The sequence below is a fragment of the Hippoglossus stenolepis genome, chromosome 3, assembly GCF_022539355.2.
Source record: "Hippoglossus stenolepis isolate QCI-W04-F060 chromosome 3, HSTE1.2, whole genome shotgun sequence".
NCBI classification, from domain to species: Eukaryota; Metazoa; Chordata; class Actinopteri; order Pleuronectiformes; family Pleuronectidae; genus Hippoglossus; species Hippoglossus stenolepis.
The window spans coordinates 30,521,242-30,542,514 of record NC_061485.1 but is presented as its reverse complement, the minus strand read 5'-3'; the positions used below and the strand labels follow the sequence as shown (position 1 = coordinate 30,542,514).

Below are 21,273 nucleotides of genomic sequence, written 5' to 3'. Positions count from 1 at the left end.
TGACAACAACTCTCTTATGTTGCCCACAACTTTCAGTTTAGCCAATCACAAGATTAGCGTGTTATCACTAACAAATCTTTCTGTCTGTTGTCAGACCACTCCATTGAAGGGGTCAGCTGACCGCGGGTCATTAAGGCTACCTGCTAACTAAGTCAAACTCATCCTGGGAAGCTGCATTAAGACCTACAAATGAAGTCATGGTTATAACCTTAAATGAAGGGTGTGTTAACAACAACACGTGTGACTTTTTAATGTTTTAGTCCATGAACTGGTTTATTAAATGTATCTATAGAGCCTATAGAGCTGCATGAGCGATGGTAAGAGTCCTGTTCTCCATGAATCAGTTGTAAGCACTAGACTAATTGGCTGAACTCCATCATAATTGATGCACATGTCATCTGATCTGAATTTCCACCATCCAGCCTTCTTGCATCACTTGCTGTTGACAATTTCTGGACCTGGCACCAATAATTAAGGGGAAAAATGGAGTGGACACAATCCTAATCAATTTACCACAGATTCCTGTGACCTATACTTCAAATTATTTGAAAGGTCAGTATACAAACACAGATGATGTACCTAGGCAAGGAAGTGAACAGTCTGTATAATTATACTTACTGGTAATCGAAGGATCCATCCTGGTCTTTATGGTCCACTGAGTCTAAGGGGAGATCTTTTTTGTCACGCACTGAAGAAACAAGAACAAAAGTTACATTATTAGCCTTTTGCTGATATCGGCAAAATATCGACATGTGCAGGAGTTTCTGGAGTTAGTTTGAAAATATTACTAAATTCCATACATTTGTCTTTGGCCTTCATTTATCAAAGTGTTAAGGTTCACTATGTGCCAGCTGCATACTTATTCCCTACTATCATATCATACTGATGCGTGTATAAAGCAAACAGATGTGGACAGTGCACTACTTTGGCAAATTGTGTACAAGTAATTAATGTGCATGATATATCATGCCTATTAGTTCAGTAGCTTTACATTTTTGAATTTGAAAACATCAATAACATAGACAATAAATCTATGCTTTGTTTGCTGTTTAATCTTAGTATACAACTGGAACACAGTGCAAGTTAAGAGACTTTTGAGCTTGTTTTAGTTCAGTTGTTGGGTTGGATTTGTAAAGTGCATAAGTACTTCACTCAGTACTGAAAACTTGTTTACTCCAGTGTGTGTATTTGTTGCTTTACTTAGTTCATCACTGGGTGTTAGTTCTTAAAAGCATCACATGTCAGCACCTACCGAGATATTTTGCGAAACCAGTCACACAGCAGCCACCTAAATATTATAGAAACTGTAAAACATTAACACGATCCTCATTTCTTTTGTTTCAATACACTTAATTATCACATAGATCAGGATCAAAAGCAGGAAACTTGACTTAAACCATGGGAATGCACCAATCAATAAATTAGTACTTGTATAGCCCATATTCACAAATCACAATATGCCTCATAGGGCTTAGCAAGGTGTGACATCCTCTTAACCCTCACAACCTTATTCCCTCCCTATTTAGTACCTTGATAACTTAGAAGCAAACTATAAAAGACATCCAATCAGATAACTTTAAATGTTATTGCCATGGTAATGGAAGACAGAAATTAGAGTGTGAGCTAAGTAGAATGTTTTGTATAAATTCAGTAAATTGAGCCCATTCACTTTTAATTAATTGAATACAAAGACATGTTCTAGTCCTGATTACTGTGTTTATTAAGTCTTTAATCTTATTTAGCACGTGGCTGAGAAGAGCCACGTGCTAAACACTCACAACTGCTCAAGACCACCAGCAGTCGCTTGCTCGTCAAGTAAATTTTTGACAGTCTGGGACAGTGGCTGATGCTCCCCTCCTTTGATTGGTCATTTTTAATACTCCTTCCCCTTCATTTTTCTGCAGCAGCTGTAAACTTAACGGACAAATGGATAAATATCAATGCCATCGACACAAAAAGTTTATGTTCAATGTTGTTTCGTTTGGGGACCAGTCCAGAGTTTCTCCTGGTGAAAGATCATGAAGTGTTTGATCCCCTGTTTCCTGTCAGCCGTGTAGGATGAACAGACAACTACTACAAATCTCCAGATCACAAGGAAGTTATGTCGTGAGTACTGCTCAGCAGTTTATGGTTGAATGTGGGCGTGTAGACAGCAGACTTTGAAGCAGGTCCACCTACGCACGTTTCCAGGTGGACTGTGATTTATAAAGGGAACATTTCCTTCACGTGTGCACACAGTTTTATAAATCTGAATCTTTTTTGCGTACGCCATTTTTGGCTTTTGTGCACACATACACTTTTAGAATGTACACACTGTTTTATAAATAAGGCCCCAGGTCACTTGCCATGCTCCTCATTTACACAGGTCCAAGTACAATGATGAAACTGGTGTCATTGATTTTTCTTGTTTTATATTAGTCTCGTCTTCACTCCATACAGAGGGTTTTAAAAATGGGAGGACTGAGGAGAGGACTGCTTCCTGTGTTTACTGGCTGCTATAGCTGCCTATGTGCTTCTACATCACTGGTTCGAAACAGTCACGTACAATTATTATTTCCACCCATACACATTTTGTATGTGGACTGACAACACAACTGCATCTACAATTGTGTTCACGATGTGTCACTAACAACTCCCTCAGGTGATTTTGCATGCATTAACACCTGCACTTTCCTGTGGTCAATCACCCAAAATGCATTTTATTGCCAGGTGTAAATGGGGTAAAAGTGTTAAATATGTGACAATTACAGTATTTCAATATGTAATTTGACATAACGGCATAACACTTTATTTCTCAAAAACAAAATAAACCAAATAAGCTACAACTTAAAAACTCAGGAGACTATGCTGAAAATCGTTGAGTTTATTTTTTAAATGCTATGTTAAAATGAAAAGAATATAAGAATCATCCTATTACTGGTATCAAAGCCCCAGTGTCAGGTCTCACCTGGATATTTGCCACCACGACTCCTTTTGATGAAGCAGACGATGAGGAGGATCAGTATGATGAGGGCAATGGCACACATCAAGCCGATGAACCAGCCCTGAGTGGCGATGTCTACCTGGTCTATGTAAGCTGGAGACATACATAGAGCACATACACAGGGTGGGGCAGAGGGAGAGGGAAGAGTTGAAACACAGTGAGTGATTCTCAGGGCCATAAGGAGTCAGAGCAAACAAACCAGACAATCGATTCACATTGCAAAGCACTCAACTCAGAACCAGCATTTCCCCCAGCTCATATCCAAGATTCAGTTGTACACAGAATCTCATCCATAACAATAAGGCACTTATCTTCTCAGAAAAGTGTGGGAGAGACAGTTTTGGTGTGAAAGATGATTGTTACTTTCAAGACAAGGTTTCAGTACAACATAAATAATGCAAATACTTTGAATGGATTAGAATAAAATAAAGGCAAAGGTATTTGCAGCAGCATTTGTAACAATGTACAGATTCTTGTCAACACTGTCGTTACAATCATAAGTCTCATATGCCAGATCAGACCAAGCAGTTGTGGTGATGGCCATAGGGTCACCTTCAGCTCCAGTAGAACTGATGACTGTTGTTAACCTATCATATCCAGCAGTAGGTGGCTGCTGGGAACAGCTATTTTTACATGTTAACATCTTGTAACTAGCCTGACAACTATTAAACAAAGTAACAAAGCAAAACAAAGTTTATTCAGGTGAACCAACTGGAACCTTAAGACACCACAGCACATTAGCTAGACTAAGATTCATCATTACTTATGTAATGTAAGGGATGTATTGACAGGACACATATTATGTTTCCCTCCATGTGTATTTTGTATATATGATTTAGTTAATGATGTCATTTGGATTATAATTTTAAATTGATATTACACATACAGTACATGAGCTGTAGTGTGTGCTGTCTCAAAATGAAGATCTTGATGCATTAAATATACTTTTTCTACCTATTATGTGCAAACGAATCAAAGAATTTACAGTAGACGTGTATTTTCTTGACATGTTAACTACATACTTATAGATAATACTCATAAACACAAACAAGTTGAAGTTGGTGGTGCCCACATACAGAAGAGTGAAATGCCTTCTCGTAATTGACTGCAGGTTACTTTTGGAAGAACATGCATGCTGTAAAATAACAAAACCGTAAGAAGTCACCAAGCTTTTACTCGGTTGACATTTTACTACTGACAGACTTGCTCCCAGAGTAGCCCACCTGGCAGGAACGCTGGTTCCACCTAGCCTGGTGTGGTCTCACCTGCTTGGGTCTTAAAGTTGAAATAATTGCTGCTGATGCTGTTGAATTCATGGGAGTAAACCCTCAGACGGTACGCGGCACCTGCGATCAGATCCGCCACTCTAATGGGGGGCTGTTGAGTCACTCGTACTGTTCTCTCCGTGTTGTTGCCTTGGAGACACAAGAAAGAGGCCAATCACACTCCGGGGGGTGTGGCCTTCATCCCACAATAATGCCTGTGTTTTCTAGTTAAGGTCACAGCATCACAATGTTTTGAAGGGAGACTTTTTTCTCTGAGTGATAGCAGGGTTGGTGACGTGAATTGAGACTGATAACAATGCAGTGCCCAACCTCATCATTATGATTTATTCACCTCTGTACAGTACAGAAGCAAACACATGTTACTATTGAAATCTTCTAGTCATTACACCTAATGGATGAGAAGCAAAACTTTGAAGCTCAATTCAGCTGACATTCAGGATCATTCTCCTCTTTTATGGCTTGGAGACTATATTTAGTGACTAACTCTCCACAGAAGAGAAGAGAAGCACAAGGAGCAGGTCTTCCTGGCAAAACCACCACTTTGGTGTTCAAACATTCACACTCCTAAACTGTCTTGGGAATGGGCAGGTCTGCATCATGTTTGAACCAGATAGAATTGATTGATTTTGACTGCAGCAGAACTTCCTTGTGTAACATCAGGGGCTAAAGTGGCAAAGCATTGTTCGTCTCAATTAATCACACAGCGACTACAACCCGCGTCTTTCCTGCAAAAAGACATGTCGGTCATGACATGGCCAAGCTATGAGCATGACCCTGAGGTGAGAGAAGAAGGCAGCACGTGGTGGTGACATCATGCACCATGCTATCAACCATTTAACAACACTGAAGTCATCCAACAGTTTTCATTCCAATGCCATGCTATTAACTACCAGTCCTCAAACCCGCCAAACAAAATGTCAATTGTTGAAATAAGCAAAGACCTTCTTTTTCAATAATTAGTAAATGAAGTACTATGAAAATGGCCATGGCTGATATTTAGTACTGTTATAGTGATTTTTATGTTTTCAGGTCAATGCAGAGAAGACAGCAGCCCAGGAGCTCAAAGCACTGCAACTTAAGAAAACACATGCAAATAGACACAACACAGGCAAATTCATCGTCATCAGTCTGACAACGTGTACTGCAAACAACTCAACCAAATACAGAAAAACACTGCAAATACAGATGACTAAAGTGTCTCCAGGACGAGACACAAAAAAGGGACAAAATGTTAGTTCAATTGTAAATAACACATGTGCTGATGAAGAAAAGTTTGCCTGTGTTTTGTCTATTTTTATGTTTTCTTTAATGTGTTCAGTGTGTGGAGCTCTCAGGGCCACTGTACTCCAAAGTCCTTAAAGGTTTAGTGTTTAGGATTGAGTGGTGAAGTTGTAAAGTTCAAGGGCAACTGAATTCTCTCTGTTGAGAATTTAACAATTGTGTGAGTGCGAGGGTATTCAAATAAATTGGTAAGTAAGTCAGAGATGTGCTACTAGATTATCTTTTTGTTTTAGAACATTCTTTTATAAAGAGAAGTTCCTTTTTTTCTAACTTGAGCCCCTGCCCCAAAAAATGTCTGTGCACGTCCCTGCCTTCAGGTCACATCTTACATGAAAGTCCTGTGTTTGGTTTGTCTGTTCTGGGGTACTAGGTGATACAAGGTGTATTTTTAGCTTGTGTAACCCAGTGGTGGATCTCGGATTTTTCTAAATCAGGTACCAATTTTATGTCCAACATTCAATATACACAACTGATTCAGTAAGTTACATATTTAGGTCATTCCTTGTTCACTGTTAGCTCTATAGCTTTGAGCAAAGCAAGATATCGGTGAATATATTTTGAAAATTACTCCTTGTCTAACCACATTGTGTACTTCAAAAAAGATTACAAAGTACAAATTCTCAACAAATTGTCATGTTCAGTGTTAGTATTGTTGGTAAGAGACTATATTTTAAAGACTAAAGACAGGATAGGGTGACTTTGGGTCCAGCTCCCCCTGGCCTCACCCCTGGATCTGCCCCTGATGTAACCATTTCAACAAATATTATTAGAAATGGCAGAGCGATATAAGGATGGGATCAAGTGTGTATTCTAGTGTGATATAACTCTAGTGCTGTGGAAATGTACTTTTTCTTGAACATATGAAGATGACTTGGAGTGAACATGAAGGAAATTAAATGTAAATAGGATGGAATATCAGATGTATTTACATACTTACATATTTAAATTTAGGAGGATATATTTACAAAATAATGGAGAATTTGAAATGAAGGCAAGTCTACAATATTTAGACTGTTTCAAATAGCAGCTTTTCAGAGTTGATACAAAATAAATGATGCTTTCAGTGAATTTTGCTAAATTTCTTGGATGATATTATGACCAAATGCTAACATAGCAATTAAATGCACAAATAATATGGGGGTTATGTTCCCCCATTATTAATGGTTAAAAAGTGGCTACAATTTTAGTTTGGGAAAGGCAATCAGTTACACAAGTCTACATGAAACAAATTACTAGAATGATGTGCAAACACTCTTGAATTACAGTCAGGAAGAAAGAGGAAGAATGAAGGGGTTAAGATGGTAAGTGGTGGTGGTGGGGAGGGTGATGGCAGGGGCTCACTGCCCCTCTTTTTTGAGTCAAAGCTTTTAGATTTGACCTTGAAGAACAAGGGATGGGTGGGAGGGATGGAGACTATTAGATCAGTCCTATCACCCCCCCCCATACCCTTTCTCTTTCTATTCACATTCAGACATCATTAAGAATTTCAGCCACTGCCCAAGTACATGAATAACACATCCTTCATTCTTTCGGTCCTTAATGAAAGCTCATTGAGTGTTGAATTGGTAGAAATGGCCAGAGACTCTAAAGACAGTGGGTTGTTCAATCTCAACCAGGAAAGGAGGAATGATGTGTTTTAAATAAGCTGACTTCAAAATAAGCACCCAATCCAAAACAAGAGCAAGTGATTATAGAAGCTTGAAGATATTACTCAAACAATTCAGCAATAGCAATCCCAACAGCCCACTGACAGTGCTGATAAAACCAGAGCCATTCAAAGCCAGGCAGCATGTTGAAAGGAAACTATTGTGATGGTGGACTGCACAGGAAGTAGAGAAATGATGATGAACATTTTCTAACATCAAGAAGTGACAGAAAGAGTGCAAGAAAGACATAGATACACAGACTCCAGTATATTTCACATTTTAAGTTCAAACTGAGAAATTTATCATTAACTACCAATGTCACATCCTCAAGTAAAAAGCTGATAAAAAACAACAGGCCAATGTGACAGCAGCTGCTGCTACAGTTAAAGGTTTCGTCTTGTGAGAGATCTTCTGTTATGATAGAAGAGCTGTAAAAGCATATTTAATTAATTCTCTTTCTTTTCCCTTTCCTTTCTTGCATTCTGTTTTACCTACTCTTGCTCTGTTGCTCTGTGAGTATGACAGGAACAAGGACACATTTCAGCAAAACCCTTTAGAGGGGGGTTGGGGGGGTTAAGGCTAAGACCCTAACATTCAGGAGGTATCAAAGTCTGTATGGAAAAATGAGGTATAAATTACTGAAGCAGAATCATTCTTTAACTTTTCTGTAAAGGGACCTCTGATCATGTCAACCATGATCAAATGCTGGTAAAAGGACTGAATATGATCAGAGATGCAGGAAAAGGGAAATCTAATGTGAATTTCATAAATAAAGATGGACCGAGCAGTATTCAACCAGTGCTGTTTAAGAGAATGTTCTAGAGTCTCCTGTGAAACACACTAAACAAATCTTTGGATTGGAAGTGACAACATATAATATGAGCTCTTACAAGCATTTTAATCTTTTAAATTTTTGCATTTGGGGATAAAATGTTTGCAAATAATTATCAATTCACTCTGCAAACAGTGATGATTGCTAATTACCAAAAACTATAGCAGATGGAAACTACAATTGGTCAAATAAAATCTAATTCAATTATTTGTCATTTGAATAATTGCTTATATAAAAAAATATTGATTAGTGCAACTTTTAAATTAAAGCTGGTTTTAATTTAATAAATGTTGGATAATTTTTGAAATTTTGCCTGCTCTCTGAAAAAAGCCCTCTGTTTGCTCCTACTCTTTGTACTTAGCAAAATATTGTATCTCCACTGATATCTCACTACTATAGTTTTGGTTTACTCATTAATAAGTTCAGCGCTAGGTGTTGATAGCTCAAGGTGGGCTTGGTCTGGTTTCTTACTGTCCAGTGTGAACTCTAGCACAAACTCGCTGCTGCCGGCCGGGAAGTTGTGTCTCCAGCTGACGTTAGCGTAGTTACTGTTAGGCTCCACCGTCAGATCCCAGATCTTTTGCCCAGGGACCACTACACAAGGGGTGACGGGGGTAAAGGGTTAAAGGTCAAAAGCAGGGGGTAAAGAGGGCACAGTTACAACAGCGTCACACAGAGCTCCAATTAGAACTATGCATGGTACTATCACTAAGGGAATGGTTGTTTAGGTTAGGATTCATGCTGAACATGGTCCTCTCAAACCCCAAGTAGAAATGTTCATGGACAGAAAATTCACCCACAGTAAAGTTCCAGAGGATTTTTCAATTCATGAAAGGTGTAATTGCAATATTTACTTTTGGTTTTGAGTGAATTCCAAAGCTAATTAAACTAGAATAATAGAATAAAATGGCGAACTGAACTTGAAATATGTAGCTCTCCTAACTACAAAGTGTAAAGGGTATACTATCCAATAACGTTACAATCATCAATGTCCATTTAATGCAAAATACATTTTGGATTCTCACTCCCTGACTCAGAGGATAGTTGCTGGCTACATCCCAATATTCTGAAGTAATTCCCCACTTTTTGTGCAGTAGGTACAGCACAGCTTATCGGAATGCAGCCCTGATGTAGTTTCCTGATTTCGTCAGGTGGGAGAAGGCAATTGTCTTATGATATTCATAAATTAAATTGCCATTCAAGATCAACTTAAACACAACAAAGATGGTTAAAACCACAATGGGGCAACAGCATGTACCCAACACATTCTGATCGGTACGCCTGGTGGTGACTAGCACAGGAGGTGTGGTGGTAGTTGTTGCCTCAGTTGCAGTGGTGGCGGTAGTAGGAGTTGTTGTAGTAGAAGGAGAAGTTGTAGCTTTAGGAGTGGTAGTAGTTGAGGTGCTAATGGTTGTAGGAGCGATGGTTGTAGGAGCCATGGTAGTAGGAGGAAGAGAAGCGAGAGGAGGAGGAGTGGGAGTGAAAGTTGAAGCCACAGAGGTGTCTGTAAGGTTGACTACAAGGGAGGAGGTGGGAGAGAACAGAGGGTTAAACAAGCCATAGGATCATCAAACAGGCAGACACACACTGACACACACACACTGACACAGATAGGAGAAAGTCAATGAAGCCCAGAGATGAAACATAGTTCCACGATTTCCCCACGAGCTGCACTTAATCAGCCTGCCCATCACATGTCACACAACACACATCACACACACTGGAATCATCATCAGTCAAGAAATGATTTCAGTTTTCACTTGAGTGTCTTTCACTTCATCTCTATTGGGATAACCCAAATATTGCATCGGCACTGTGCTGCACACACTTAGAGGCCACTGCCACCAAGAGGACAAATGATGATATTACACATCCGTCCCAATGACTCTTTGAAGATGATGCAAATGATTAAAGCATTAAAGAATACAAATATATTGTAGAGCTCATAGCACCTTATTATTCCAATAGATCTCCTTGCTCCCTAAATACAGGAGTAGAACAGGAGGTAGAGCCTTAAGCTCCCAGGCTAAAGACTAGACTTTTTTTGTTGTCATTGCATTTACGTGGCACTCAAAAAAGTACCATTCTGTACTACTCATCATGTAACAATAGGCTATTGATGAGCCACAAAAAAATTACTTAAATTATGAAAGAATATCCCCCGGTGTCATCATTTGGTGTTACCTCTTTGATGATGATGCCATTTGGAGTTAGTGCCCTTCAGACTTGAAGGGCGAAAATGCAGTTAAGTAAAGTGCAATACTATGTTGTTTGTAGTAACTGACTTAAGAGACACGATGGCCAACCTCAGGCTCGTAAACAGCACATCATTTTCCAATGATTTCCACTTGAAAAGTTGTTCACTTTTACAGTACCTTGAAGCTGAGGTCATTTTCAGCCAGTGAAGAATCCCGCTACTGACGCAGCAACCCAAAAATCTCCCTCATACAACATGCTTGTATCATCATGCTGGATGCCAAGCATGCCCTGAAGTCACTGTGCAAGGGATAAATAAAGTGTTCCGGGGTAATGGAAACATCAGCCGCCCAAGGTTTCATGACACCTTACCTGTTGTTCCCAGTGTGTATAACTGACTCAGTGAACAAGCGATGGATAAAGATGGCAGAGTGATATGAGTGTTAAAAAAGCTCTGAAGCAAGACAATCAAGCTATTGAGTGAGCAAACAAGCCAACTGCTGATGGAATTTTGTTTGTCTGTCCTCCATGGCACACTCACCAAGTCACATCATTCATCAAAATGTTTCCAAAGTCTTTACATTCTAGTGTAAGGAAGGGAATTTCCTTTCCACCCCACACCCATGCACACACGCACGCAAAAACACACGCCCCAAAACAGCAGCATTTTCATGACATTGTATCCAATGACAGTGAGTGAAAAAAAATATTTAAACATATAGATGTTTAAATATGTATATATTGTATATAAATATGTTGCAACACAAGACTAACTTGTGTCTCATAGCAGACAGGGGGAGTGATGCTGCGAGATTGAATCGTAAAAGTGCACCGTCACGGACAGGCTCAGAAATCAAAGGTTGAAAGTTAAGAAAAGAGCAAAGGACTTGAAGGAAGATTGTGCAGCATCTCTCAGGGTGAACTATGAAGCCCACTTAGTGGATAATGATACAAAAAGTTTTGAGGGTGTGAAGTATGCAATATACCCAGTGTGTTATACTGTTGCATACTGTAATTGAGCTCAATTAATGTATATCCCGTTCACTAGAAAGGATTTAGAGAGTAACCTACAGCATTTAAAACCAATGATGACCTGAGCATGGTCAGTGGGCTTATTCAGTCTCTGACAGCACATGGTAGCAGACAAACAGCAGTTTAACATAAAGAGGAGAGATGAGGAGAAGCGGATGAGAAAAGAAAGAACAACAGTAGTTCAGTCCAAGAGTAAAAACACAGTCTGTTCTAAGTTGGAGCTTCGACCTGTTCTCAATTTAATATAATAATCATAAAGATGATGATTTCGGGTCTTTAAGAGTCACTTGCCAGAATAATGAACACATTTACTTACAGGTTGGGTCACCTGTGATAAGTGATTATTATGTTTAATGTTTTCATTTAAGTTTAAACTCATCTAGATAGGAAGTAATCCACTAATAAATCACAAACTTAAATATTAGTTGCAGAGTTTGCTCAGCTGGATCTGTTGACAAACAGCTGACATACTAATACTATAGTATTGCAGTATAACTACTGACATTGAATCACTAAGCCCCATCATATCTTAAAGAGTTCATAGACCCTTATTATCCCAGTGGATCGCTTCACTTCATAAATAGAGGCTCACTTTTGGTTCCTAGAGTTTCTTAAGAGTAGAATGGGAGGTAGAGCCTTCAGCTACCAGGCTCCTCCCTTGTGGAACCAGCTTTCAGTTTGGGTTTGGGAGGCAGACACCATCTCAACTTTTAGGTTAACTTTCCTCCTTGATAAATCTTAAAGTTATTCCTGGGGAGCAGGTGACCCCTGAACCATCCCGCAGTTATGCTGCTGATTGTTGTGATGTTTTCTTCTCTTACAGTTTGAGATCATTAATAACTTACTTGTCATTATGGGGGTTGTGGCATTAACAATTGCTCTGCCACTCAATACAGTGATTACAGGGATGGTAGATTCAAGCTTTAATTGTCCCCAGATTGACACTGGAGATTTAATAAACCTAACTTCTAAATGTGCTCCAGTATGTTTACATAAACAGGTCTTATTGGTCAGACTGTATATATTAACATGGAGTCTGTGTTAAGGTTCATTTGACTAAGAGCTGGAGAGTGAAATATTTAAACCCAAAGGGATTGATACAAATGCAGCAGCTCTACTGGTGTGAGCTGCAGGGTGGGGGGTGAAGGTGGACTGCACTGCTGCTGTGTTTAGATGGATAGAAAGACAGAGGTTGAGGGTGGGTGGGGGCGACAAGCAAACACACTGTGCTTCTCATTCCCCATTACCTAGACCTGTAGTATCAGTAAAATTATCTGCCAACAACAAGAACAAAAGAGACAGGAGAGAAGGGAGAGGTGTCAGAGAGGACGGAAAGAGTCAACAAGAATGACTGGAAGGTCAATTCAACAGATTCTCTTGCTTACCACAATCTAACAGTTTTTTTCAGTTTGTGTTGAATCTTTTTATCTGGACTACCCTATGCCATTTAAAAACTGTTCATTATGAAGTCTGCCCAGAGTTATAGGGGACACAGTTTTTTTCAAAAGAATCAAGTCCAAAGAACAATCACATCCTATTTATTTCAGATCTACTGGAGTTGACTAGAGGTTAATTCGAATATCTCAGAGGTTGATATCTCTAAACCTGGAAGAATAAAATCCAAACTATATGGGTGGGCAGATACCACTTGAGACACCAGAGGGTCTCTGGCTGATTTTAATCAGTGTGTGTGTGTGTGTGTGTGTGTGTGTGTGTGTGTGTGTGTGTGTGTGTGTGTGTGTGTGTGTGTGTGTGTGTGTGTGTGTGTGTGTGTGTGTGTGTGTGTGTGTGTGTGTGTGTGTGTGTGTGTGTGTGTGTGTGTGTGTGTGTGTGTGTGAGAGAGAGCGAGCGAGAGAGAGCTGTGAAACACCAGCTCATTCTCCTCTTCTCCATTTGATGTCATACACAAAGAGACCTGTGTTTGCTTAAGGGCTACAGCCTCTCTCACTTTCTGTATATTTCTACATCGCCCTCTCTCTCACACACAGACACACACTCACACATACATACAGCCTCCAGTGATTTACAAAACAAGACTCACAATGTATGCACACTTTCTCACCAACCAAGTTCCAATGTAGGTAAATGGTTAGAGTCTGTTACAAAGTCACATGAGAAGCTGAAGATCAGTGTCCTGTTCCTTAGACAGTAAGAAAAATATATGATATATATATTTTGCCTCATCATTTAAAAATCTAAATGTAAAACAAATGAAACGCAATAGAGTGATGTGAAAGAATTAACATTTAAATGCTAAATGTATTCAAAAATAATGTATATATATATATGTATATACGTTTTTTGTGAGACTGTATTAGAAATTTAGGTTTTTGAATTACGTGGAGGATGTAGTTATTGCTGCTGTAAACTATCTTGCATTCTGTTATACTTCTGACTAGCCTCATTAATATAAACAGCACCACTAACATCCTCCAAAATTACCATGCAGTTGAGTCAACACTCCTCTGTAACAATTTTAATTAAGCCTGAACATTATTAATTTCTTTAAATGCAGAATTGCTGCATGAGATATCGTGTTAGTTTTAGTTAGGTGTGCCTCATAATCTAATTACTTAAACCTCTGCAGTTTATAGGGATTTTGCAAATGTATATGTGTGTAATTTTATGGAAACACTCATTGTACTCACCCTCATTGGTGAAGTGTGGGGACTCCTCAGCGAAGACCTCTCCTGCTCCCACCTGTGTGAGCGCTGACAGTAAGAACTTAAAGCGGGTAGATCGATCTGGCAGGCGAAGGGTGAAGTCTGTCATATTTGGAAGAAAAGTCTCCAGCTGTTGTCGACCCACCCTGGAGCCATTGACTAAACACACACACACACACACACACACACAATAAGTAAGCTTCCAGTTTTTGCCCAAACTTTCTGTGAGATCTTTTGGATCCTTTCCCAGTTCATCTACCTCACTACTGCATACTGCAGTTGTGTATGATGTAATAATAATAATGTAAGAAGCTTCAGCTTTGTTTTCACTTCCAAATTAGCAGTCAAGATAAAAGACTAATACTGGTTTAGTGAAGATCTGTGTGACCTATTCCCCTGAGATATATTACGAATATGATGAATTCCCAAACCTAAGAAAAACAAATATTTAGAGTTTTTACATCAATTCCTCGCCACTATCAGTACTTGTATGAACATTGGAGCAGCTAACCTGTTTGATATTTGAGTTGGTATCCAGTTAGAATGCCGTTTGGCTCCAAAGGTTTATCCCATTCCAAGTAGATAGTGTCAAAACTCCTCCTGTTGATCCTGAAGAATCTTGGAGCATCGGGGACTGTATATGCATACACATAAAAATTAGTAAAGAGAAGAAACAACTGACACTACTGGCACTTTTACTGGCATTAATACTCACATACTCTCTAGGTAAATAGACATCCAATTGGGTCAAAAGATATCTCAAAATGTAAAGTCCTGTAGAGGGTCCTGCTGCTATTACATTAGTGTACTAAAGACATACCAAGTGTTTGTGTGATTGGCACTGCCATACTGACTTCTAATGGTTTATGTAATTCCACTCTAGGTTTAATGGATGGAACAGGAATTTTCTGGCTAAAGTAACAAAGTCGTAAATATGGCAGAAGGTAGGATATCTACATACTGGATTCAAAATGTCCCTTAAGAAACCTATAGATATGTGATTTGTGATGAAATACACTGATTGAGCAGCTGCCATCCTCACCTCCCTCCTTGGTGGAGAACTCCACAGTGTTGCTGGGAGGGCCTTCAAAGTGTCTGTTGGCCACAACTATAAACATCTTATATTTAGAGTAGGGCACCAGGTCACTGAGGATGCCAGATGGCTCGGACGTGGTGCTGTAGATCCCTTTGGTCTTATTCTCCTTACTGACCATCAAACCTGGGACTATACTGGACTCACGCCAGTAATACAGCTGGGAGGGAGAAGAAGAAGAAGAAGAAAGGGGTTAACAGGTAAAAGGTACAGAGGGGGTGAGGAGATTAAAACAAAAGACATTTTTAGAAATAAAGAAGGGAACAAGAGAAGAAAATACCATGCAAAATTTTCTAGACCAACTCTGCAGTGAGTTTTATTACAAAAACGCAGCTCTTCTCACCTTGTACTCTTTGAACTCTCCCTGGACAGAGTTTGGGTCCACAGACTTCCAGTGGATGTTTGCTTTGGTGCTGTCGACCTTTGATACCCTAAAGTCAGTGGGAGCATCTGTGGGCTCTGAACACAAAAAAAAAAATTGAATGTTTGTGCTGAGGTGTTTCTGCTGCACTAATAAAGGCTTAAAAATCAAATGTGCATCATAAAAAGCTATTTGTATAAATCAATAAATCAATGATGGTGTTGTCTGTCTTTCAAAAATATTATATCTTGTGTATATCTACTTACTGTCCTCTCCAGAGTATCCAATGACCACATTAGACTCAGGTCCTTGCCCAAACTCATTTCTGGCCTGGACTTTGATCTCATAAGGCACATAGGTTTCTGTGTTGTGGATGATATGTTTGGACCCCTCTGTGGTCACATTACTCCACTCTTCCCCCACATCCTTCCGTCTCCACCACACGTTGTATTGTAGATTTGGACCATTTCTCTCCAGATCAAGCAGTGGCTGAAGGAAAGAAAAATCGCACTGTTACTACAAACTGATTGAAGAGTAGATGCTGATGTGATACTTCTACAAATAAAAGGTATTTAATAATATAATTATGGAATAAAATTATAAAATTAGTCTGACACAGAGAGATTGCCTTTATATGGCAACAATAAAAGTTTGAACCTCCTTAAAGTTTCAGTTGTATACAGTTTATTAGTACTAATACTTCCCTGCAGTGTGATCTGCAAGTTTACCCGGAAGGGAAATTTTGTTGATTTTACAAATTGATTTTTTTTTGGGTCATAAACTGTATATAGAGATAGACGACATGACAGGTTCCAAAAGTGAAGCCAAAACATCCTGATTGCCCCCTGGTGGTTGGTTGCAGTATAGGTCATAATCGCAGCCCCCTCCATGTTATTGGATGGGAAACGGACCAAACTAAGAAATCAAAGTCAAATATATTTTTCCAAAGTTAGTTTCTGTGATTACACCCTGATGCACGTTCAAGTGTTCAAGTTTTGTTTTTAATTAATATATATGTACATTATTGATGCTATTAAAATGCTAGACTGCTGAGATTGTGATTGGTCAAGCACATGTATTGGCATTTATAACACATTTATTTACAATCAATCATCTTTTAGAAATTTCATATCGGGCCATAAATAAGTGTATGAATATGAAGTTTTACTTTTGTTTGAGTGAATTTTCTCCAGGTACTTCGGCTTCCTCCCACAGTCTAAAGACATGCAGATAAGGTTAATTGTTCTAAAAGACTCTAAATTGCCCATTGGCAAATGGTCTGTATTTTTATAGCACTTATTTTAGTCTAGATGACCACTCAAAGTGCTTTATAAGCGCTTTTCTACAATTTGGGGTTCAGTAGCTTGGCAAGGACAGCATGAGGAATGAGGAAGACTGGGATTGAACCGCCGACCTTCTTGTTAGAGGACGACCACTCTGAACGTGGCTGGTCCATTGTATTTTATGCAGCGTATGCTTCATATGCAATTAATGTCGATAAATGTTGAAAATGTCTGAACACCCTTGTGCTATCCAGAAATAAAACAAAAACTGAAAACAGAACCAGTCAGCCTTCATAAAGCAAGACATCTTAGCCTATTATTATCATACAGATGCATCCTAAAAGAATGTTCCTCTCGGTAGAGGAGTTTGGATCATTTTTCAACTGAACATGCCAGTATAGGGACAGCTTGGTGTTGTCTGTTGTGTGAGTGCCAGTCCATCCATCCATTATCTATACCGCCTATCCTTTTGAGGGTCACGGGAGGAGCTGGAGCCAATCCCAGCTGACATTGGGTCAGAAGTGGGGTGCACCCTGGACAGGTCTCCAGTGTTTCACAGGGCCAACAGAGACAATCAAGCATTCACACTCACATTCACACCTTAAGTCAATTTAGAGCTACCAAACCCCCAATCTGCATGTCTTTGGACTGTGGGAGGAAGCCAGAGTACCTGGAGAAACATACATAAATACTCCACAAGACCAAACCAGGCTTCGAACCAGGAACCATGTTGCCATGAGGCAACAATAGTAAACACTTTACCACCACAAGTATAAGTAAAAACAAGGTAAGAAGTAGGCAGCCTGTAAAATTACAGCCCCATAGCTTTAGGCAGCATACGAAAAAGACTTCTGCTGGACAGATTCAGCTTTACTTTTATTGTAGCACTGACTTCTGTGTCTTCCTTAACAACAACAGAGTTAAAAAAAACATACCACGTCGCATGTGTTTTATGTTGTGTGTGTGTTAAGGATCAACATATATGATTATGATATGCAGAACCAATATTCCAAAATGTGAGAAATGTAGAAAAAAAGTACATGACCTCAGTTTATTGTGTCAACTTTGTCACATTCCTTGATTTCATTTTCACATTTCCATGATCACAATAAAGAGTTTACACTTTTCTGTTTTGTATTACTATTTACAGTCAGCAGGCAGTGAGTTGAATACACTCACAGGATGTAATTTCTTGCACTGTACATGACTTACCTCCCAAGTGATCTCCATGTTGTCCTTCTTGGAGCCCCATCCTCTAAGACCTCTGGGAATTACATCTGGAGCTTGTTTTAACATAACAAAATTCACTCAGTTCCAACATCAGCTTCAACAAACCCCATTTCCAGAGATGCAGATTTATGACCTTGGGCTTTCTGGCTTGTGTTTGCAAGAATCTGTTGTGTATTCTGTCTCAGAGAAGAAGCTGGCATTTTATCATTATTATTGACAGATTTTTTAAAATAGGAATAAAAGCCCTTGATGAACAAGATCATGACTGTCCTTGATTAAGAGGCAGGCAAGCTACATTTAGCCAGGAAAAGTGTTTGTAAAGACAAATATGATTTAAGATGAGTGTGTCATGCTTCTCACCCGCTCCACTGGTCTTGTATCTTGGTGAGGGACGGCTGGGCTGACTCTGGCCAACTGAATTAATGGCGATGACCCTGAACTGGTAGTTGACAAATGGGGCGAGCTGCAGGATGACAGAGTTGAGGTCCCCAGGGTAAGTGGACAGGTTCTGCCACCTGCCTGGCTCCCAGCGGTCCTCCTCAAACTGGACCAAGAATTCTGCAGAGACGCACACATGGCTTGAGAAAAGGCAGAACACTCACTGTTTAAACACTTGAAATTTGGGGCTATCAGGTTATGATGGGGTTCACAAGGTTGTCTGGGATCTCAAAGTCCCCTCCTGCACCAGTGGGGGACCACCTGCAATTTTGGCTTTATGTATTCCTGTATCGTGTAATTTCATCCCCTCTACTCTGAAATTTGTTAAAAGGCCATACCGAATGAATGAGATGCATTATACAGATTATATTTAATACTTTATTAGTAATAAACCTCATTTGTCAGATGGATTATAATTGTGGTCTGTTAAAATGTATCCAATTTGCTTGGAAATGAGAATTTCTATCCCACCATCACGTCATCATCCTTTCTTTCAGAAACTAACTTACAAACCTGTCTTTTACTCACTTGGTGTGCCTACAGGATACACTGTACTTCCATGTGAGGGCACTGTGAGATAAGCTGCACTATTTACATACATAGACCTTATAGTATGCTTGTGAAAAGAGATCATTAAAGGCCATTTAACCCTTCAAATGATGTCCAGGAGAGCCCAGAAAGTACAAGTAGAGAGTATGAGGAGTGTCTGTACAAAAACCTGTGATGACACTCCTGTGATCATTTCCAGGGATCCAGGTGAGGCGAACACTGCGGGCTGCTGGGTCAGACAGATCTAGATCTATGGGAGGGTCTGGGCGGTCTGCAGAGAAACGGGGAATGATCGGATCTCAGACATGTCTAACACATAGATGCTGCAATACTGCAAAACACATCACTCATACTGTACAGTGTCATAGATTTTCATGGCCAGTCCTTGAAACTTGAGTTAAAATACACTTATTATTGGAATATTATAGGTTATTATTAGGGCTGTCAAAATTAACGCGTTAACGCGGGATGATTAATTTGTGGAATTAATTTGTACCGAGCTGGAGTTTCTGTGTCCTCCTCCACTCTGCTCTCACTGGAACTAATAAACACTCATCACTAGTTATCAGGACCTGATCAGCACATGAAGTCACTCAGTGTTTGTTTGATTCGCTCCAGAGTTTATGAGGCTGCATTTAATGAATTGTCAACATGTTGCTCAGTACAACACGAGACGTGACGTGAACAGCAGGACTCAGTGTTAAAGTGACCGGAGCGACATGCAGACATGATCCGACACCATCGATTCATAACCAAACACATGATTGTGATGATTGTCATGATGTTTGTCACCTAAATCATCCCAATAAAAAATGAACTATGAACGTGAACAAGTTCATTTTCATCTGCATGAACTGAACTTGGAACTCGTTCTTTTTAAGTGTGAACTGGCTCAACACTGCTTCTACAGATGGGCTCAGATTCAGATTTCACATTCACATTTAATTGTGTTAAGGTTTGGTTGGTTGTTTGATTTAAAAAAGAAAAGAAAAAAGTTTTATTCAACCATCCTATATTTGATTTTTTTTAAAAAAGAGCAAAGGCTAAGATGCCCCAATTGTTTAGGATGAAGGTTATCTTTGAGTTTGATAAATAAAAAAATTGTGCCTATATGCCTCTGAGCAATATGATTGCTCAGAGGCATATAAAGACACAGCCAAACTTAATTATGGTGTGGTATGTTTTAGTTTGATTTTATTTAATTTTTCAATCTTAATAACTCTATCATTTGGACTCATCATGAATAAAAATACAAATGTTAAATGTATATATCTGCCTTCTGTCATTTATCTTTGAGTTCCCATAACAATACATAGAAAATGTATTGTTAATAAAAAAAATGTAATTTTCGGGCATTTTGAAATGGTGATTAACCGTGATTAATCACAGCTACCCTGTGATTAATCTGATTAAAGATTTTAATCGTTTGACAGCCATAGTTATTATATAACAAATGCCCAATTGCCTCCAAATCTAGAAATGTATTGAGAACAATTCAGGAAATCACACTTATATACAATGAAATGAAGAAAAATATTAAAGTCTACACTACTAATAGCATCAACAACAGACATTTTCAGACTTAATATGAGAGTCAATTATTTGACAGGATGGATTGTGGTGCATGCATTAAAAATCCATTCTGCATCAAAATAATTCCTCTCCTCAAACACAAATTGGGAAAGAATATTAATTGGCACATAAGGAAATAATATCCATTAAAACGCCCATTAAAAGTGTTTTAATATAATCATTAAAATGTAACAAAGGCACAAGTTAAGACAAGGGCAGAGGAAAGTCAGACCCTAAGAACAAAAACTAGCGTAAAGCCAGCAAAGAAAAGACAAACAAAGACTTCCACCTGAGCCATGTGTTACCTGGAGGCAAGGCACTAGAGAGTGAGGGGTTGAGGGAGGCTTCCTCTGTGGGATGGGGTCAAGGACCAGGCAGTGGATATAAAGGTTTGCATGTTAGTCTACCAGCTAATCAACAGCAAGACAGTTAACTGTTAACATGTTATTTAGAACACAATTTACTAATGTTAATTCAGATCACTTGGCAAGCAAAAGTTTTTTACAGATGAGACTTTGGCATTAAGGTCTGAGTCACAGTTGTAAGCCAAAATCATTAAAGCATATACTTTAAGAACTCAGCAGATGAGTAACCCGACAGTAATATTTTCTGAAGACAAGTCCATAATCTCAAGAAAGTACAGAGACACAAACATTTGGGTCATTTCTGAAGGATCTGTTAATCTCTCTTTATTAACCAGTTTAACAGTAATATTTGCTGAATTTGCTTTCATTTTGTTTTCGGCTTATTTCCGGGACTCTTAACCACTGCAAAGTATCACATGTCAAAACACTGGTCACACAGAATGAATAAAGCTTTACTTTGGCA

The 21,273-nt window shown here is 39.1% G+C and overlaps 1 protein-coding gene across 26 annotated transcripts in view; it reads right to left on the bottom strand.

The window, feature by feature from the left end:
- Positions 1 to 21,273, bottom strand: part of nfasca (neurofascin homolog (chicken) a) — a 122,297-nt gene that overhangs the window by 12,192 nt on the left and 88,832 nt on the right. For 12 of the 26 annotated variants that reach the window (XR_004695066.1, XM_035151927.2, XM_035151930.2 and 9 more), the window contains 16 exons: positions 20,751 to 20,795; positions 19,043 to 19,144; positions 18,247 to 18,444; positions 17,869 to 17,939; positions 15,640 to 15,862; positions 15,356 to 15,471; positions 14,962 to 15,172; positions 14,431 to 14,553; positions 13,905 to 14,078; positions 12,504 to 12,530; positions 9,287 to 9,544; positions 8,500 to 8,622; positions 4,249 to 4,398; positions 2,948 to 3,076; positions 1,253 to 1,288; positions 619 to 688 (listed from right to left, as the gene is read on the bottom strand). Coding sequence is in view for 24 of the 26 variants with exons in the window: in XM_035151927.2 (XP_035007818.1) it covers positions 619 to 688; positions 1,253 to 1,288; positions 2,948 to 3,076; positions 4,249 to 4,398; positions 8,500 to 8,622; positions 9,287 to 9,544; positions 12,504 to 12,530; positions 13,905 to 14,078; positions 14,431 to 14,553; positions 14,962 to 15,172; positions 15,356 to 15,471; positions 15,640 to 15,862; positions 17,869 to 17,939; positions 18,247 to 18,444; positions 19,043 to 19,144; positions 20,751 to 20,795 (2,056 nt within the window). In the remaining 2 variants the exon portion in view is untranslated. The remainder of the gene's footprint in view (positions 1 to 618; positions 689 to 1,252; positions 1,289 to 2,947; positions 3,077 to 4,248; positions 4,399 to 8,499; positions 8,623 to 9,286; positions 9,545 to 12,503; positions 12,531 to 13,904; positions 14,079 to 14,430; positions 14,554 to 14,961; positions 15,173 to 15,355; positions 15,472 to 15,639; positions 15,863 to 17,868; positions 17,940 to 18,246; positions 18,445 to 19,042; positions 19,145 to 20,750; positions 20,796 to 21,273) is intronic. The other 14 variants (XR_004695068.1, XM_035151935.2, XM_035151950.2 and 11 more) reach the window with 8 other exon arrangements.